This window comes from Blennius ocellaris (genome assembly GCF_963422515.1).
Source record: "Blennius ocellaris genome assembly, chromosome: 20".
Lineage (NCBI taxonomy): Eukaryota > Metazoa > Chordata > Actinopteri > Blenniiformes > Blenniidae > Blennius > Blennius ocellaris.
This window is the reverse complement of record NC_137669.1, coordinates 11,194,889-11,210,161: the sequence shown is the minus strand read 5'-3', so window position 1 is coordinate 11,210,161 and position 15,273 is coordinate 11,194,889. Positions and strand designations below refer to the sequence as shown.

Genomic DNA, 15,273 nt, shown 5'->3' with positions numbered 1-15,273 from the left:
TCATACATGGGCTCGTCCATGCATCCTCTATACGCTTTATCCACCTTTGAATGATGGCATTCTACTTAAGTGATGGAATCTTCAAAGCGTATTTTGTATTGAGAAACTTTGGGGAACCTCCTTCAATTACAACTTCAAAGACTCTGCCTCTCTAAATTGCTCTTGTTATATTACTGATTTGTCCCAGCACTTTTTTTTTTTTTTTTTTTAGTTACACTCACTTTTTCAGCCATTGTTGCTTGACAAGTCATCAAAAGTAATCAAACTAAAAATGAGAGGATATCTCTACTGAAAAGCTAAAATGTCTTTCATCAACCATTTATATGTTGTAAATGTTTCTTTTGTTTTTTATTATGAAAACAAAATGCATTAATTAAAATTGCTAATCAATGGATCCTGGCTTCATTTACAATGTGGACACAGTCCCAGCTTTTACTGAATCAGGATGGCACATGGAGGCTAAACACATTATACACACGCATTTAACAGGTTGTCTATTTATGCATTATGCGCACTGTCACATGACCTTACCTCCATTTACAAGATTTAAGTGAAGAAAAAGCTCCGTAGATGTGTGTCTGTGTGAATGTGCATGCATGTGTCTGCATGCTTTCTAACAGTGACTTACTGTGAGCTTTATGGCTTTCTCGGGCGCCACACCCAGTAGCTGTGGTACCAGACCTATCATTAGGAAACGACGAGATGATTAGAAAAAAACAGCACTGTGGTACCCCCTACTCTCTCTCTCTCTCTCACACACACACATATATACACGCACACACACAAACGTATATACATACACCACTTCCAAACACTCCACATCAAGTGTGGCTTCCCGCTGCATGCGTCTGACCACGCAGGATGCCCCAGATGCTAATGAAATCTATTGATGTGGAGTGTGGGGACATCAGAGTAGCGACAAGAGAGCGAGAGGAACAAGGGGCAAAGAGAGGAGCGAGTGAGCGAAACGGCTTCCCAGAATAGGAAAAAAGGCAGAGTATAAAACAAACCAACCAAGACTTTACGCAGACCTCAATTACTACCCAGACTTGGACAAAAATAAACAAAAATAATCACAACGGAGCACAATGAAACTTGGCCCCCTACCCAGTTCCAAGGCAAGAAGCCCAACCACAATGATTCCTACCTAGTAACAAATAATAATGAATAATAATGACTGAGTAGTGTGTGTGTGTGTGTGTGTGTGTGTGTGTGTGTGTGTGTGTGTGTGTGTGTGTGTGTGTGTGTGTGTGTGTGTGTGTGTGTGTGTGTGTGCGTGTGTGTGTGTGCGTGTGTGTAGTGACAGCTATCCTATATTCAATTTGGAACTTGGAAAAAAGACGTTTTTGGACCTCATACAAGATGTCGTGATTTAAGTCCACATTCTTCCCACAGCCGACTCGTTGAAAGCACTCTAAACTTATATTACATAACTACAGTTCGGCGGCCAGGTTACCTGTCTGGCGATCTACCTGGAGCCGGAGCTGTCTGTCTCTGCGTCTGTGAAGCCACTTCACTTTTGATAGCCTTTGTGTTTCCCACAGAAACTCAAGCATTCAAGGTTCCTCTCGGGAGCCCAGTTCTGTCAATCAAAATCATGGGATTTTGAAAAGGCCCCGCCATTGTTCCAGGGGACCTCTTTTCACTTCTTTCTTTAATCTGACCCCAACAATACCCACACAGACACACGAACCGCAGTTTCTGAGGACAAGGCAGGTAGTCATTACTGACGTCTTGCCCTGGTATGTACGTACCTGCATGCCCAAGTAGTCCCCTTCATGCCTGCATACCTGTGCGTCTGCTCAGTGTCTATGATGTGTTTGTATGAGTGTGTAGGTCTAGACGTGCGACATCACTACATCGTGACACAGGCCTGAAGGTATGTGGCCTTGCGTGTGACGTTCATTGTCCGGCTCTCAAAGTCCCCAGCAAGCCAGTAATCACTTCAAAGAAGACAGGTCAACAGAGAGGTGAACCCACACCGCCCTCCCGCCCACCCTACACTTTTCTTCTCCTCTCGCTTCCCTTCTCTTTTATTGTCCCTACTACTTCATTCTTTTCTTTTTTTTGTGTCGTTCCTTCTGATCTCAGCTTCTTTTTCCTAACAACATGTTTGATGCATTTGACTGCTTGTAAGTTGTTGTGTTCCCCCCCCCCCCAAAAGCTGTTTGCAAATACAAATCTGTGAATCGATTGAGTTTAGTTCAGTATGTGTTGACTGTTACAAATCCAAAATAGGAAACAATCTGAAAAACAACATCCAGAAGTATTGGAGATGGATGCACTGCAGTGAACTGATAATTTACATCCAATCCAGTGTGGGCCACATAACAGTCGCTATCGTTCTATTTTCACAGGACAAACCGCTGCAAGGAATCCTTCAAAATATCAGTAAATACATAGTGTGGAACCATAATACACAGCTATTTGTGGACAGCTTCCAACAATGAAGAACAAACCCTGGATGTGTTTCTCTGATGCATACTGACCTCTATAAAGGCCGAAGAAGCCCTCGTAACGTACCACCTTCTTAAAGCAGTCGAAGCTGTTCTTGTACATGAGCTCTTCAACCAGGGAGCCACTGGTTCTCTGGTTCTGCATGCGAGTCTTCACCAGATCGATGGGGTACACCGCCGTGGCACCCACAGCTACACAGTACAAGGACATTTATTTCAAAACAAATCCCAGGTTATGGTGATGGGTTTTGCTCACTTCAATGTCAATGTTATATACACAGATAAGCATGTTGTCCTTTGACAATATTGTACTATTGGTAGGGACTTAAACAGTCAGTTCCCCAATTCAAAACCACAGTAGACAGAATATGCACTGAAATAATCAGGCTAAAGGAGACACTAACCTCACAAAAGAACACCTTGTACAATTGTTCTCAAAAGAAATGGACACGTGAGAAAATTTGACAATGAACTTGGAAGGCACAAACAACATTTTATCAAAAACCGGACAGAACAAAACACAGTTTAAAGTTGATATTTTTGTCTCATCGTTCCATTTGGATATTTGAGCTTTGCAGTGGAGAGTGACGTATCACTCAGTTAGTAGTAAGCGACGGGCCTGCTAGAATCCTTGAGATGAGATCATGGACCAATTTGACCATTAGAAGTAGAAGTTCAGTTGTCAAATCGATGATTGAGTTCCAGTCAGCTGCTCGCCACAGAAAGTTGTTGCATCTTGCACTGTAGCCATTCCTGCCACAACCACAACAGTTGCATGTTCACGGATCATTTCATTACTGAAAAGTGATAAACGCCATTTTAGGAAATAATCAATCCTGGTACCATCATAAAGTAATTAAAACAATTTCAAAACATTTCTTGAAAGCAATTTGGGAGCCAAAAAGGCCATAAATCAATTTTACATGACATAAAGCTGAAACATTTGCCTTACATGAAGCCAAACAGTTTCATGACGCCGTTTGAAAATTCTGATTATGCTAAACATATAATACAACTCATTAACATGTGGCAAACATCAGTTTAAAGGGCAAACAGCTGTTTCTGTGCTTTATGAAGTCAGCAAATTAAATTCACATCACTTTAATTGTGTTTGAGGTACAGAAGCGAATTTAAATACATGTATAGATGAGAAATATTTAGTTGAAGAAACGCTTTGCGGAAAGTCAGCAGAGAAGTAAGAGGATGAAGGGAATCTGTGAGATAATGTTTAACAAAAAAAAAAAAGATGTCGATGTGTTTTGAGTCGCAGTGTCGTGGACCTGTCATGCGGACACAAACAAAAAGAACCGACCCGAGGCGACAGACTTAATTAGAGAGGGGATGAGAAAGAAGAAGGGATGGCAGACCCACACCTCCTTATTAAGCTGTCTCTCTCGGGATAGAGGGAGGAGGAGAAGGGAGGAATCAAGGAAGGAAGGAGAAGGAGAAAAACAGTGGGGTGTCTGGAGCCAAACACAAGGCCTCGGCCCCACCCGTCACCCCCACCCTCATCATCTATCTTCTGATCACTCACACAGGTACAAAGGAACACACAACAGAGGCTTCCCAGGGCACGAACACAGGCATGGGACAGGACAGGGGAGGGAGATAGAGGGAGATAGAGGGAGAGAGATTGAGCGAGAACAAGAAAGAGATTGAACACTTCTTTCTTCAAAAACAGGAGTGACTGTTGTTCTTCTAAGGACAGGGAAAGGCAATAGAGGGGCCATTGTCCTCTCTCTCTCTCTCTCTCTCTCTCTCTCTCTCTCACCATTTTCTTATGAGGACAGCACAGGGCTGGAGGGGGCAGGTAGGCAGGCGAGCAGGTAGGTGAGTGGGTGGGTTCTTGGGGTGAAGGTATGCAGGGAGCCAATGGGGTGTGACTCTTACCCCCTGCCACCGAGCCAAGAGTGAATCTGTACATCGATTCTGCCACCTGGACGAGGATGGGACGGGAGCCGTCACTGCCCAATTGCTGCCCGCACAGGCCGGAAAAGAGATAATAAAGATATTAGTACCGGAGTGGAAGACAGTAAACTAAGACAGTTACACAGAGAGTGCATAGAGAGAGTTGGCAGTGGACAAACCAAGGCCTTCATTATTCATTGCTTTCTGTGAAATGACTTAGTGCCTGATTAGTACATGATTCCAGTAATGAGATTGACTCTCCTGTATGAGTTTGCATGTTCTCCCCGGGTTTGTTTTGCTACTCCAGTTTCCTCTGTCCACCTAAGAGTTTCAAATTCAGAACCAGAACACATGATTTGCCCTGAAGTTGTGAGCAATTGTATCAAGAGAAGAAAATCGAACTATTTAATCTAAACATTGTCATTTTTAGGTGGACCCGATTGGGTTTTGGGACCGTACACAGTGCAGTAGGGTAAATGTGCACATGACAATCGTACCGTAATTCAATCTAAAACAAATGCACCAAGATTGGCCTGAAGACGTGCGCTGTGGTGGGATAGCACCAGGAAGGGCCTTGTGTACTCACAAAGTTTGAGCCACAAAGGCACCTGGAAGTCTGATGAGCTGTGTACTACGGCTTTGCTAACAGAGCAAATCGCAGATGATCAAAGATGGTGAAGGAAAATGCCGAGCACCACGGCCATGCCTGGAGCCCCAGAGATTTACTGCATCATTACTTTGTGTGCAGATGCCTTCATAAACAACTATCAACCACTCATAGGAACAATAACGCATATGTGTTCAGTAAAAGCCTCATAGAAAGAGGCTTCAATCACTGTGTGGAACACACCACAGAAAAGCCGCCAAAAAAAAAAAAATCTTTGCAGAATGTATAAACATCCAATATTGTCTTAATGAAGACTTTCTGTGGTTCCATGAGCTGCAAAAAAATGTAGGGAACATGTAGCTAAGTCGACATGGTCAGTCGCCATGGAAACATGATGCTCCAGCAGTTTGTGCAGATGGTATTTGTATCAGAGCGTGAATCCAAGCTAACTTTACTCAAAATTCTTTATCTGAGCTGGAAAATGCTTATTGTAGTTTCTGTTCTGGACAACGATCCACAGCATAGAAAGTCATCTGTGCTTGTTAAATCTACTCCACACCGCTCTGGATAATATTTAAACTTAAACATGAAATCAAAATAGATTTACTCTGAAAACAGCAGATTAAATCTAGTCACCTTCCCTTCACAATGTACCTGTTGCCTTGTTTGGTCTCCAGGGACCTGGCCTCTGAGACCCCGAAAGGTGAGAGGAGGAGGTTTCCAGTGTGTGTGTGTGTGTGTGTGTGTGGATGGGTGGGTGAGGGGGGGAGTAACAAGAACAGGTCCACCTGTCAGCGCAAACCCCCCACTCACCCCACATGACTCTTTTTAACTCCATCCTCCTCACTGGTCTGCCTGAGGACCGATTAAACTTTGCAGTACTGCCAGAACATTTCAGGGAGAAGGAGGGAAGGAGTTAACAGAAAATATAAAGAGCGAGAGAGCGAAAGAGAGAGAGAGAGAGCGAAGTAGGCTGAAAAAAATGAAGTGTAGATGGAGAGTAGTAGCAACAGATGAGGAGAGAGAGCTCAAGTTAGCTGGCGGACAGCCCCAAAGCTCAAACCACAAGGGCCTAAAGTGGCTCATTGTGGTGGGACTGGCGTCTGTGTATTGCTGGGCCCCTTCGCTTTCTCCCCTTTGGCCCCAGTCTGCTCCAACATGGCCAGGCCAAGCGTTCACTGCAACACTGGAACCCACCATGCAATACAACTCTGAACAAACTGCCTGAGTAAAAAAAAAAAAAAAAAAAGGGGAAAAAGTCCTCTGCTCATCTGTCTGGCTGGCCGTTCATCTTTCTTACTTCCCTTTGTAACAAATTGCTCTTGTTAGCTCGCTATTACTTGCAACTTGAAACATGTTTTACTTTCATTAGATCTTGAGGATGGCTCTCCTTGTCTGTATTTCCACAGATTTGCGAGTTTTGTGTGTATGTTTTTTTTTTTTTTTTTTTTTAACGACCGCATTTCAGTGAGAAGCCTGGTAGTGTTTTTTCTCAGAAAAGTCTATGATGGGAAGTTACTTCAGCAAAACTTGGTCTGAACCTTGGGGTGAACTGAGAAGGGCTGATGAGTACTGACCGAGAAAACTTTCCACTTTAAACCAGCTCAAATTGGCTGATTCGTTTAGTCTTTTTTTTTTCCTATTTTAATTCAGAACGTCTCTCAATCATTGTCTCTGTGTATTTACCGTGAGATTCAAGACAAATACTGGAAACAAAACAAATTTGTATGATTAATTGCATGCAATCCAAGGATATCTTTATCATTAATCATAAATCTTCAATAATGCAGTGACATTTAGCCCGAGAAAATGCATGGAGAAGGAAAAGTGCTGCCAACATGGAAGAGGAAACCTCACACATCAACACGGTTTCATACTCTGTACCTGTCTCTGGACCTCGGCCAAGTTGTAGGGCAGGGCGCCTTCCTCCAGCGGTGCAATTTTCTCAATGTCCACTAAACCAACACGTCTGGTGAAGAGAAAGAGACAGGAGAGATTGAGAAGTTTCAAATAACTCTCCGGGGATTATAATATTTCATCCATGAATCACCAAGTGTGTGACCTTACCAAGCTGAGGCTGTAAGTCTACAGTTACTTTAAGTTTATAGATACTCTGCCATCGTTCCATGTGAAAACATTGCGGCGTCCGAAAATCCAGACCTGTGCTTGGCATGACTGAAGACAACCAACACAAAGTAACTGAAAACTTTATTCCTCGATGACTTCATCCAAGTACAACAAAGTCATTTATTCTTTGGATGTCTTTCCATTGCACCTTTTTGACGGTCCCACAATTCCCAAGCTTGCAGAACAGGGAATGCCAAATTCAGCCCCCCCCCCCACACACACACACACACACACACCACCCTTCCTCTGAATATTGGGGCTATTATCTCTCACATCTCCAATCAAGGGGAGTAGAGAGAGCTATTAAAGTATCCCATTGCCCAGAAATAATAATCAGGTGGTGTCTCATGCTGGGGTTAGAAATTATGAGCACACTGGTTGAGCTGCGAGGCAGACGCAAAGGAAGTGGAGGAATGTGAGACATATACAGTTTGTTTTGTGCCAGGGATTACAGGGGTTGGAACTGCCCCCTTTATTATATATATATAGATAAATGGGAGTTTTGGGGCTGAAAGATGATTCTCTGGCACTTAATGTACATCTGATTCATTTGATCGATTGCAAAAGTTGCACTGTTAGAGGGAAGCTTGTAATTGTCGAGACACTACACAACTCTCTGACCGAGAGACACAATGGACCGATTCAAACACATGGATTCAGTTGTCACTTACTGTTATTTCCCACTGTTACACCACAGCCACTATTCCCATTATTTCATTGCTGTCACTATTATCATTGTTCACTCATTGTATATCATACTTCTTACAATGACGAGAGGGGGTTAAAAATACATTTTAATAAGGATTCCATAATATTTGGATATTATGGAATAATATGGTCTGGAGGTGAGAGCTTGTGTTCGGAAGTTCCTCGGTTCAGATCCCACTACCGAAAGATTAGCAGCTTGGGTCTTTGAGCAAGGCTACTGATCCCCAGCAGAGCTCTACAAGCACTGCAATGTGACAGTCCACTGCTTTCAGTTTGTGGAGTTAAATTATCTACGGGTGCTTTCACGCAGGCATATTTAGGTTGATCAAGTTTACTTTTAGGTCAGTGCGGTGCGGCTCTGCCGGTATGAAAGCAAACCTAAACTCTAGGCCACGCTAAAGCAGCTGTCGAGAGTGGCCTGAAGAAGTGGTCTGGGACCAAATGCACACAAGTCTGAGCTGAGAGTGTTCCTCTAAGGCGATGGAGCGAAGCAAATGACTTGATGAAGCCATACCTATCCACAACACACCAGAATAGTGACGTGTCTGCCATGTTCTGTAAACAACCTCATGAAGATGGGCTGTCATTGCAAAACAATGAAGTATAAGGGTAAAAAAAAAGAAGAAAAAAAGCGTCCAATCTGTAACCACGTGACTGTCTTACCCACGAGGCTCCGACAGGTCCGCCAGTAGAAACAGGATGTCAACCTCCATGGGCGTCACCTGGCCAAACCGCTGAGCCGCTACGATGAACTCCTCTGCAAAGAAAGCAAGTTGCTTCAAGTTGTTTACTTGCATGACAAGAACCACATCTTTGCATCTTTAATCTTTTTTACAGAGTGAAAACATCAAAGAGACGCATCTGTTTATACGCCAGTGCATATCTGTGCTCAGGTCATAGTGGCAGCAAAGGAAGCCAACATTAAAAACCTTGAAGGAGCGCAACGTGTCCCTCATGCCACATAAAATGTTTTGTTTTTCTTCTCTAATTGTGATCTTGGTTGCTTCACAATGACCAGCAGGTCTATTTTCCTGAATCCCCATCAACAGGCTCACGTCAATGCAACGGGACTGTGTCGTCCTTAGAAGCAGCTCTTGAATTTCTGAGATGCCAACTCAAAGCTCGTGATCATGGGGGAGAGTTGTGGAATGTAAATTGACAGGTGAATGGAGAGCCTTGCTTTGAGGCCCAGTTCAGTTTTCACCTTGAGAGAGCAGGATTACATCCCCATCACAGCAGACAGGACAACAATCTACCTGTCCGGCTCATGTTCAAATATGGCTTCACTTGTAAGCAACTCCAGAGATATTTCAGACTAAGGACTCTTGAGTCAATAACTGTAGTGAAAGATAAAATTGAACTTTTTTTTTTTTTTTGGCATCAAATTAATTTGGAGGTGCTGACAAAAAAACACAGCGACAACACAAAAATGAATAGGCAAACCATATTGAAATTGTACTGCCACCAAACCAGATATGCTTAACTGGTTGGCTGTGATTCCGAGGTGTATTGAGATAAATTAAACAGAGCATGAAACAGTCGATTTCAGGTGAGAATATGCTTGGAATTAAGAGACAATGAGTGACTAAAGCTCAAAGTTTTCTGAGAGCAGTCAACATAGTGTAAATAGGTGGTTGGGTGTTCTAAAAAGCATTACCGCTGTTTCTACTGAATCCAGTTTTAAGGTGACTGGGAAATGAGATGATGAAGACAGGAACTTCCTAAATATTGCCCTGCGTGATGTGCTTGTTATTTGTGCCACTACAGAAAAACTATATTCACTGAGAAATAAGAAAATCAAATATATAAGTGGTATTGTTGACAATTGTGGAATTAGTTTTTTGGAGGATTGATTTTATGCCAGATTTGCTCTTCAACATCTGTCATTCATACCAATTTCATTCTGTGGCTTGGTTTTTCCCCTTCCAAGTAAAAAGTGACAATGTTGCAGAAAACTGAATAAAATATGGCCATGGAGCATTATGGACTTAAAGAGGTCTTTGAGACAGCTTTAGCATGTAGTAACTTAAGACGTAGTCCATTGTTGGGTGAAAAATGAACAGGTTGACTGTCGGTTGGCTTACAGTGGAGGAGTCAGCATTGTTTGACCTGCTTTATTCAAAGAGCAGCAGGCAGGGGTTGCGACAAAGTCGTCCTACACTGGAGCCATTCACCCCGCCGAGGCTCAACTTACCCCTGAGGCATGCTCTCTTTCCCTCTCGCTCACATACACACACATCCGTGGGTACATGCAGGTAATGCTGACAAGCATGTGAGACAGCAAAACTTACACAAGAGAGCAAACTCCCACATAAACACACAAACACAGCCGGCAAACATGTTGTGTTTCTTTAACTTGTTGGGACTTTATATTTACTTACATTCACTTACAGAACTTTAAAAACAGCTGTACAAGTTCTCTGGTGTTAACATATGTCTTCCCATAAAAATCTGTTTATTTCTTTCTCAGATGAGGGCTTAAATATCCGGGTGCAATGTTTCAGGTCCCCACCAGTATGGAAGAACAAGGCCACACGGACCCGTCAGGGGAGACATTGGTCACAATGGTGATAATCTGTCCATTGTTAACCCTCGCCCTGAAATAAGCAATTTGCTATTACCTGTTCCTGTGTAAAGTGATATAATCATTACTATGTTATAGAGTCACAAAAATGCATTATTTCCATCTAACCTTCGAACAGCTCCAGTGGCCTGTCTCTTGTTAAATATCTAATCACTGTGTTTATATTTTCACACAATCCTTTGCGACGGCCATGAACTGGCTTCGCTGGTTGGTTTTGAGAGTATCTAGCAAAGACGCCATGTCTATTAATGTGTACACAACGCACTTCACCACACACGATCCGAACCTGTTCAAAAAACATAAGCAGTCATGGTCTGCCATGTGGTGCCAGCCTGCTGGCTTAGTAGCAGGCATATTGTACAAAGGTCTTCTGTGCGTGCACACACACGGGCGCGCGTACACCCATGCGCTCAGCTTTGTGTAGGCGTTAAGAACTGTAATTGTGTCTCCAAGGCAAAACAGTGGCCTTGTTGCACATAAGGAATCAATCAAGATTATTTCACATCTGTGCATGCTTGGCTGTGTCAGTGTATTTGCATACATGTTTGAAATGCTACAGAGCAGTCTGTTGCACAGTGCGTGCACACACACACACACACACACACACACACACACACACACACACACACACACACACACACACACACACACACACACACACACACACACGCCTTAGTGAGTGATAGACTGGAAGGATACAGGCCACCATGGGTCAAGCCAAGCCCAGGGGTCAGATGCCCATGGTGGAAGCAACCTGGAGGATTGTACGAGTTCTCGAGCTCAAGATTGTTTATGATCCCCTTATGAGTTTTCAGATAGCATCGTAATGCCACACCGGTGGCCCCGAGCCATGTGAACAGGGCTCACAATAGTTTCTTAAAGATAACCTGTGGAGGAGATGGGAGTCAGAAACCAAGAGATGACAAATGGAAAAGAAAAAAAAAAAAAAAAAAGCCATCTGGGCCACCTGCCAAGTGTTGAGGAAAAGAATGAGAGACGGCAAGTGGAGCAAGAAAGTGAGCCAGATAAGGATTTAAAGCAGCTAAGCATGGGAGACAGAGAGAGATAAAATGATGTCCTCGGGAAAACAAAGGCTATTGTTTTCCCAAGATTTATAGATAGATAGATAGATAGATAGATAGATAGATAGATAGATAGATAGATAGATAGATAGATAGATAGATAGATAGATAGATAGATAGATAGATAGATAGATAGATAGATAGATAGATAGATAGATAGATAGATATGTTGTATCTCCATAAGAAATACTATATTTCTAGGTTCTTTTTAGAGGAATCAAACCCCTTGTTCAAAAACTGTGACCTAAACTCCACTAATCAGTGCCAGGATGTGCAATAGACGACATCAGCTCAATCAGGGATTTAGGGGAATGCAGAGAGCTGGGTCTGATCCAGCGTATCCATTTGAACGCGACTGGGAAGTAGGAAAAACCCGAACAAAAACAAGTTCTATTTGTGTTATCAACATACAACATCGGTGCTTGTAATCCAGGATTGGATCAATTTTGGTGCCTAAATTTTGCACGTTGCATTTATACTGTTTTTCTGCAATGTGCAACGAGGTTTTGACTCTTATGATCTCTATACCTTTGTGAAGGAGTTTGTATACTAGTTGTTTTGGTTTTTTTTGTCCCTAATTACCTTTGGTGACTTCTACACCTCGACGGTGGCCAGCCCGCGTGCTGTAGATCTTTCTTATCAGCTCCATGTTGTTCAGCAGTGAGTTGAAGCCATTGAAGTAAGAGAAACTGACCTGGTGAGACGTGCTGCCCCCTGCAACCTGGCAAAGTGGGAAAAGGGATCATTCAACAGGGCAACAGAGAAACCTACATAGATTAATAACAGGTCAGGAGGAACTCCAGTTAATCAGCAATCCTCCTCTCAACCATCACTCTATAGGGAGAAATAAAGTTGTTTCAACCACTACTTTTTTTTTCCCATCACATGGTGCTCACTCACTGGGAGTTTAATTAACTTTCTTTATGAGGTGGAGGAAACAGTAAAGAAAAGAAAAAAACAGAAAGCAGAAAAAAGGTAAGGACTTAAAAATAGATGTTGGGCTCTCAAGGGCATTCCAGACAGCCCACAAAGTCTTTTATGTAAACCATGATCCCATCTTTATCCAATGGGTCTCTCAAACTGTTACAGAAGCAACTCTAAATTGTTTCTATTAAAAAAAAATATATTTTGAAAGTATGTTTCATGAACGCCACTGCCTGTCTTAGGTAGTTTAGGTCAGCGCATTCGTCGTGTCTTCAGGCTGGAGCCAATAGAAAATTTGAACGTGCCTTCACTAGATGGCACTGTTTGCTTTACAGACACAGTGAGAAATGCTGCTTGAAGCTTACTGCCTCTGCGTCAAGACAGGGAAGCTCTGGTTTGGCTGAAACTGCCCTGACAGAAAGACACTTTACACTTTTGTATCTGTTCATATCTGTGAGCCTATAGACATGGATCTTCCCACGATATCCAAGACAAGAGTCTTTCACAGACGGCAAGAGGAGAACAATATTTTGGTGAAAAGAATGTGGCGCTGATCATTTACCATGTGTGGTGAGTGAATTAAAGGTTTCACTGTTTGTGTTCTGCCACAATGCTGTCTTTAATGTGTCCGCTGTGCTTTATGAGGGTTCGGATAGATATATGTTTGTTTGTGTGTGCGTGCGTGCGCGTGAGCGTTTGTGTGTGTACGAGTGAGCGTGACAGAGTTTACCAACAGCACACCAAGATGTCTGGTCGGTGAGGTAAACACAGCAGAGAAAATGACAGAGTTTACAAGGTGTTTATGAAATGGGGCAAGACATGGATACAGACACAAGACGCACACACACAAACAAACACACACGCACAACAAAAACACGAACACACATAAAGACAAGAGGAGACACACAATAAAAGACAAACATCTCAGCGCTCAAAACAAATAGAGCACACACCTAAACACACATGCGGACACATGCACAGACACACAGAGATGATGGACTGTAAAGCTCCAGTCTCCATCTATCTCTGTCTCTATCTTCCCATTCAGCTGGCCTGCTTGGCTTTGACACTGCCAGAGAGGTTAGATTTAATGACACGTTGGGAGAGAGACAGAGACATGGGGGGAGGGAGGGAGAGAAAGAGCCGCGGTTGAGAGAGAGATGGAGAGGGGAAAAAAAATTAAAAGGAAGGAAGAGGCGAGAGGACAGATGGGAGGTAACAGACAAGGTACAGGGGAAAAAAGAAGAACGAGGAAAAGAGAAATCCGCCGTTTTGTTGTGGGAGAGTGAGAAAAGAACTGTAAGGATAAAAGATGAGAAATATACAGTGACTTAACCTCTTTTATGGAAAACACTGTAATAATAGACTGTGAGGCTTGTTATTGAATTCAGATTCCACATTTGTTTGCTATTCCTGATACAAAATTCTCTCTGAAATGAATGCGTGTGGATGAACTTATATTCAACAATTTCATTGCTTTGTTCAAGATACACTGGTTTGCTATACGTATAACAAGATTGTAAAAAAAAGTTAATATTGAAGACATATAATCCAAATGAACATAACATTGGAATGGAGGTAGAACAGTTTACGCCAAGTTATCATCCAGGTCCATTTGATACACAGCACACCATTTTTGACATACCATATTATGATCTAGTGCCATGGCTGCTGGGTGACAGCAAAACTACTGCTTCAGTCTTTTAACCACGCACACTTTGGCTCGGCGGTTAAATAAATAGATAGGAAAACCACTGAGCCAAACAAACAAACAAAAAAAACAAAACAAACCCACCGCAACGAGGCATTCCTCTACAAAGGGTGTGAGCATGTGCGGCCGAATTGTAACCATGATGTCCCTGAAGTCCAGCGCGGAGATGGAGCCACTGTGGGCTTGGTCCCGCTGGATGAAAGCCTGTCGTGCATGTTCCAGCTGCATCTCCTGTGGAGCGGAGAGGCGAAAAAGAAAGAAGGGTAGCCTAGGTGTTCGATCATAAAAGGACATTATTATACACATATGTGAACCATACACCTCGTTGAGTTGCCTTTATAAATTAGAAATCCACACACATAAACACACATGCATAAAAATATAGTATGTGCTTTGATGGACCCCCATAGTGCCGTGACAACCCCCCCCCCCCCCCCCCCCCCACACACACACACACACACACACACACACACACCCACACACACACACACACACACACACACACACACACACACACACACACACACACACACACACACACACACACTCTCAGTTACAGGGGAACCAGTGTTCAGTCAGGCTTCAGCAGCAGCTTGCCTACTGTGTGGCGCCGCTTGGGCTTTTCACACTCTCCCCAAATCCACATTAAACTCGCTCGAGGGAGAAACATACGAAAACACACACACATACAGCATGTGGACATGCACGCGCGGGCAGGCCAGGTAATCACCCAACTGCTCACTTTGTCTCTCTTCATGCAACACACACACACACACACACACACACACACACACACACACACACACACACACACACACACACACACACGCACGCACGCACACACACGCGAAATGTCCACGGGGACGACAGCAGGTTGCGGTGGGGACAGGTCCCACAAGGCCTTTGAAATTAGCAGCCATTATCGGTACCTGCAACCACAAGTCTACAGAGAGAGACGCTGTAAACAAACCGCTGCTATCGGAGCTTCCTAAGCGTGTCAGCAAGGAGACACACCAATGGCAAAGGACGAAGACAACACGGGACAACAAAAATTAGCACAGCATCACCATGAAATACTGGCATATAGAACTCATTGCTTCGGCTCTGTACTCACTTTAAGTTAGAAATAAAAGTCTAGCAGAACAAACAAACCAAAAGCACAACAT

General features: G+C 43.2%; 1 protein-coding gene across 1 annotated transcript in view; it reads right to left on the bottom strand.

The window, feature by feature from the left end:
• The window catches only part of slc25a13 (solute carrier family 25 member 13), a gene marked incomplete at both ends in the record, with an annotated part of 45,841 nt that overhangs the window by 15,873 nt on the left and 14,695 nt on the right, over positions 1-15,273 (bottom strand). The window contains 7 exons of the mRNA XM_080515531.1: positions 629-681; positions 2,490-2,648; positions 4,347-4,431; positions 6,856-6,940; positions 8,470-8,563; positions 12,055-12,193; positions 14,192-14,338. Of these exons, the coding sequence (XP_080371657.1) occupies positions 629-681; positions 2,490-2,648; positions 4,347-4,431; positions 6,856-6,940; positions 8,470-8,563; positions 12,055-12,193; positions 14,192-14,338 (762 nt within the window). The remainder of the gene's footprint in view (positions 1-628; positions 682-2,489; positions 2,649-4,346; positions 4,432-6,855; positions 6,941-8,469; positions 8,564-12,054; positions 12,194-14,191; positions 14,339-15,273) is intronic.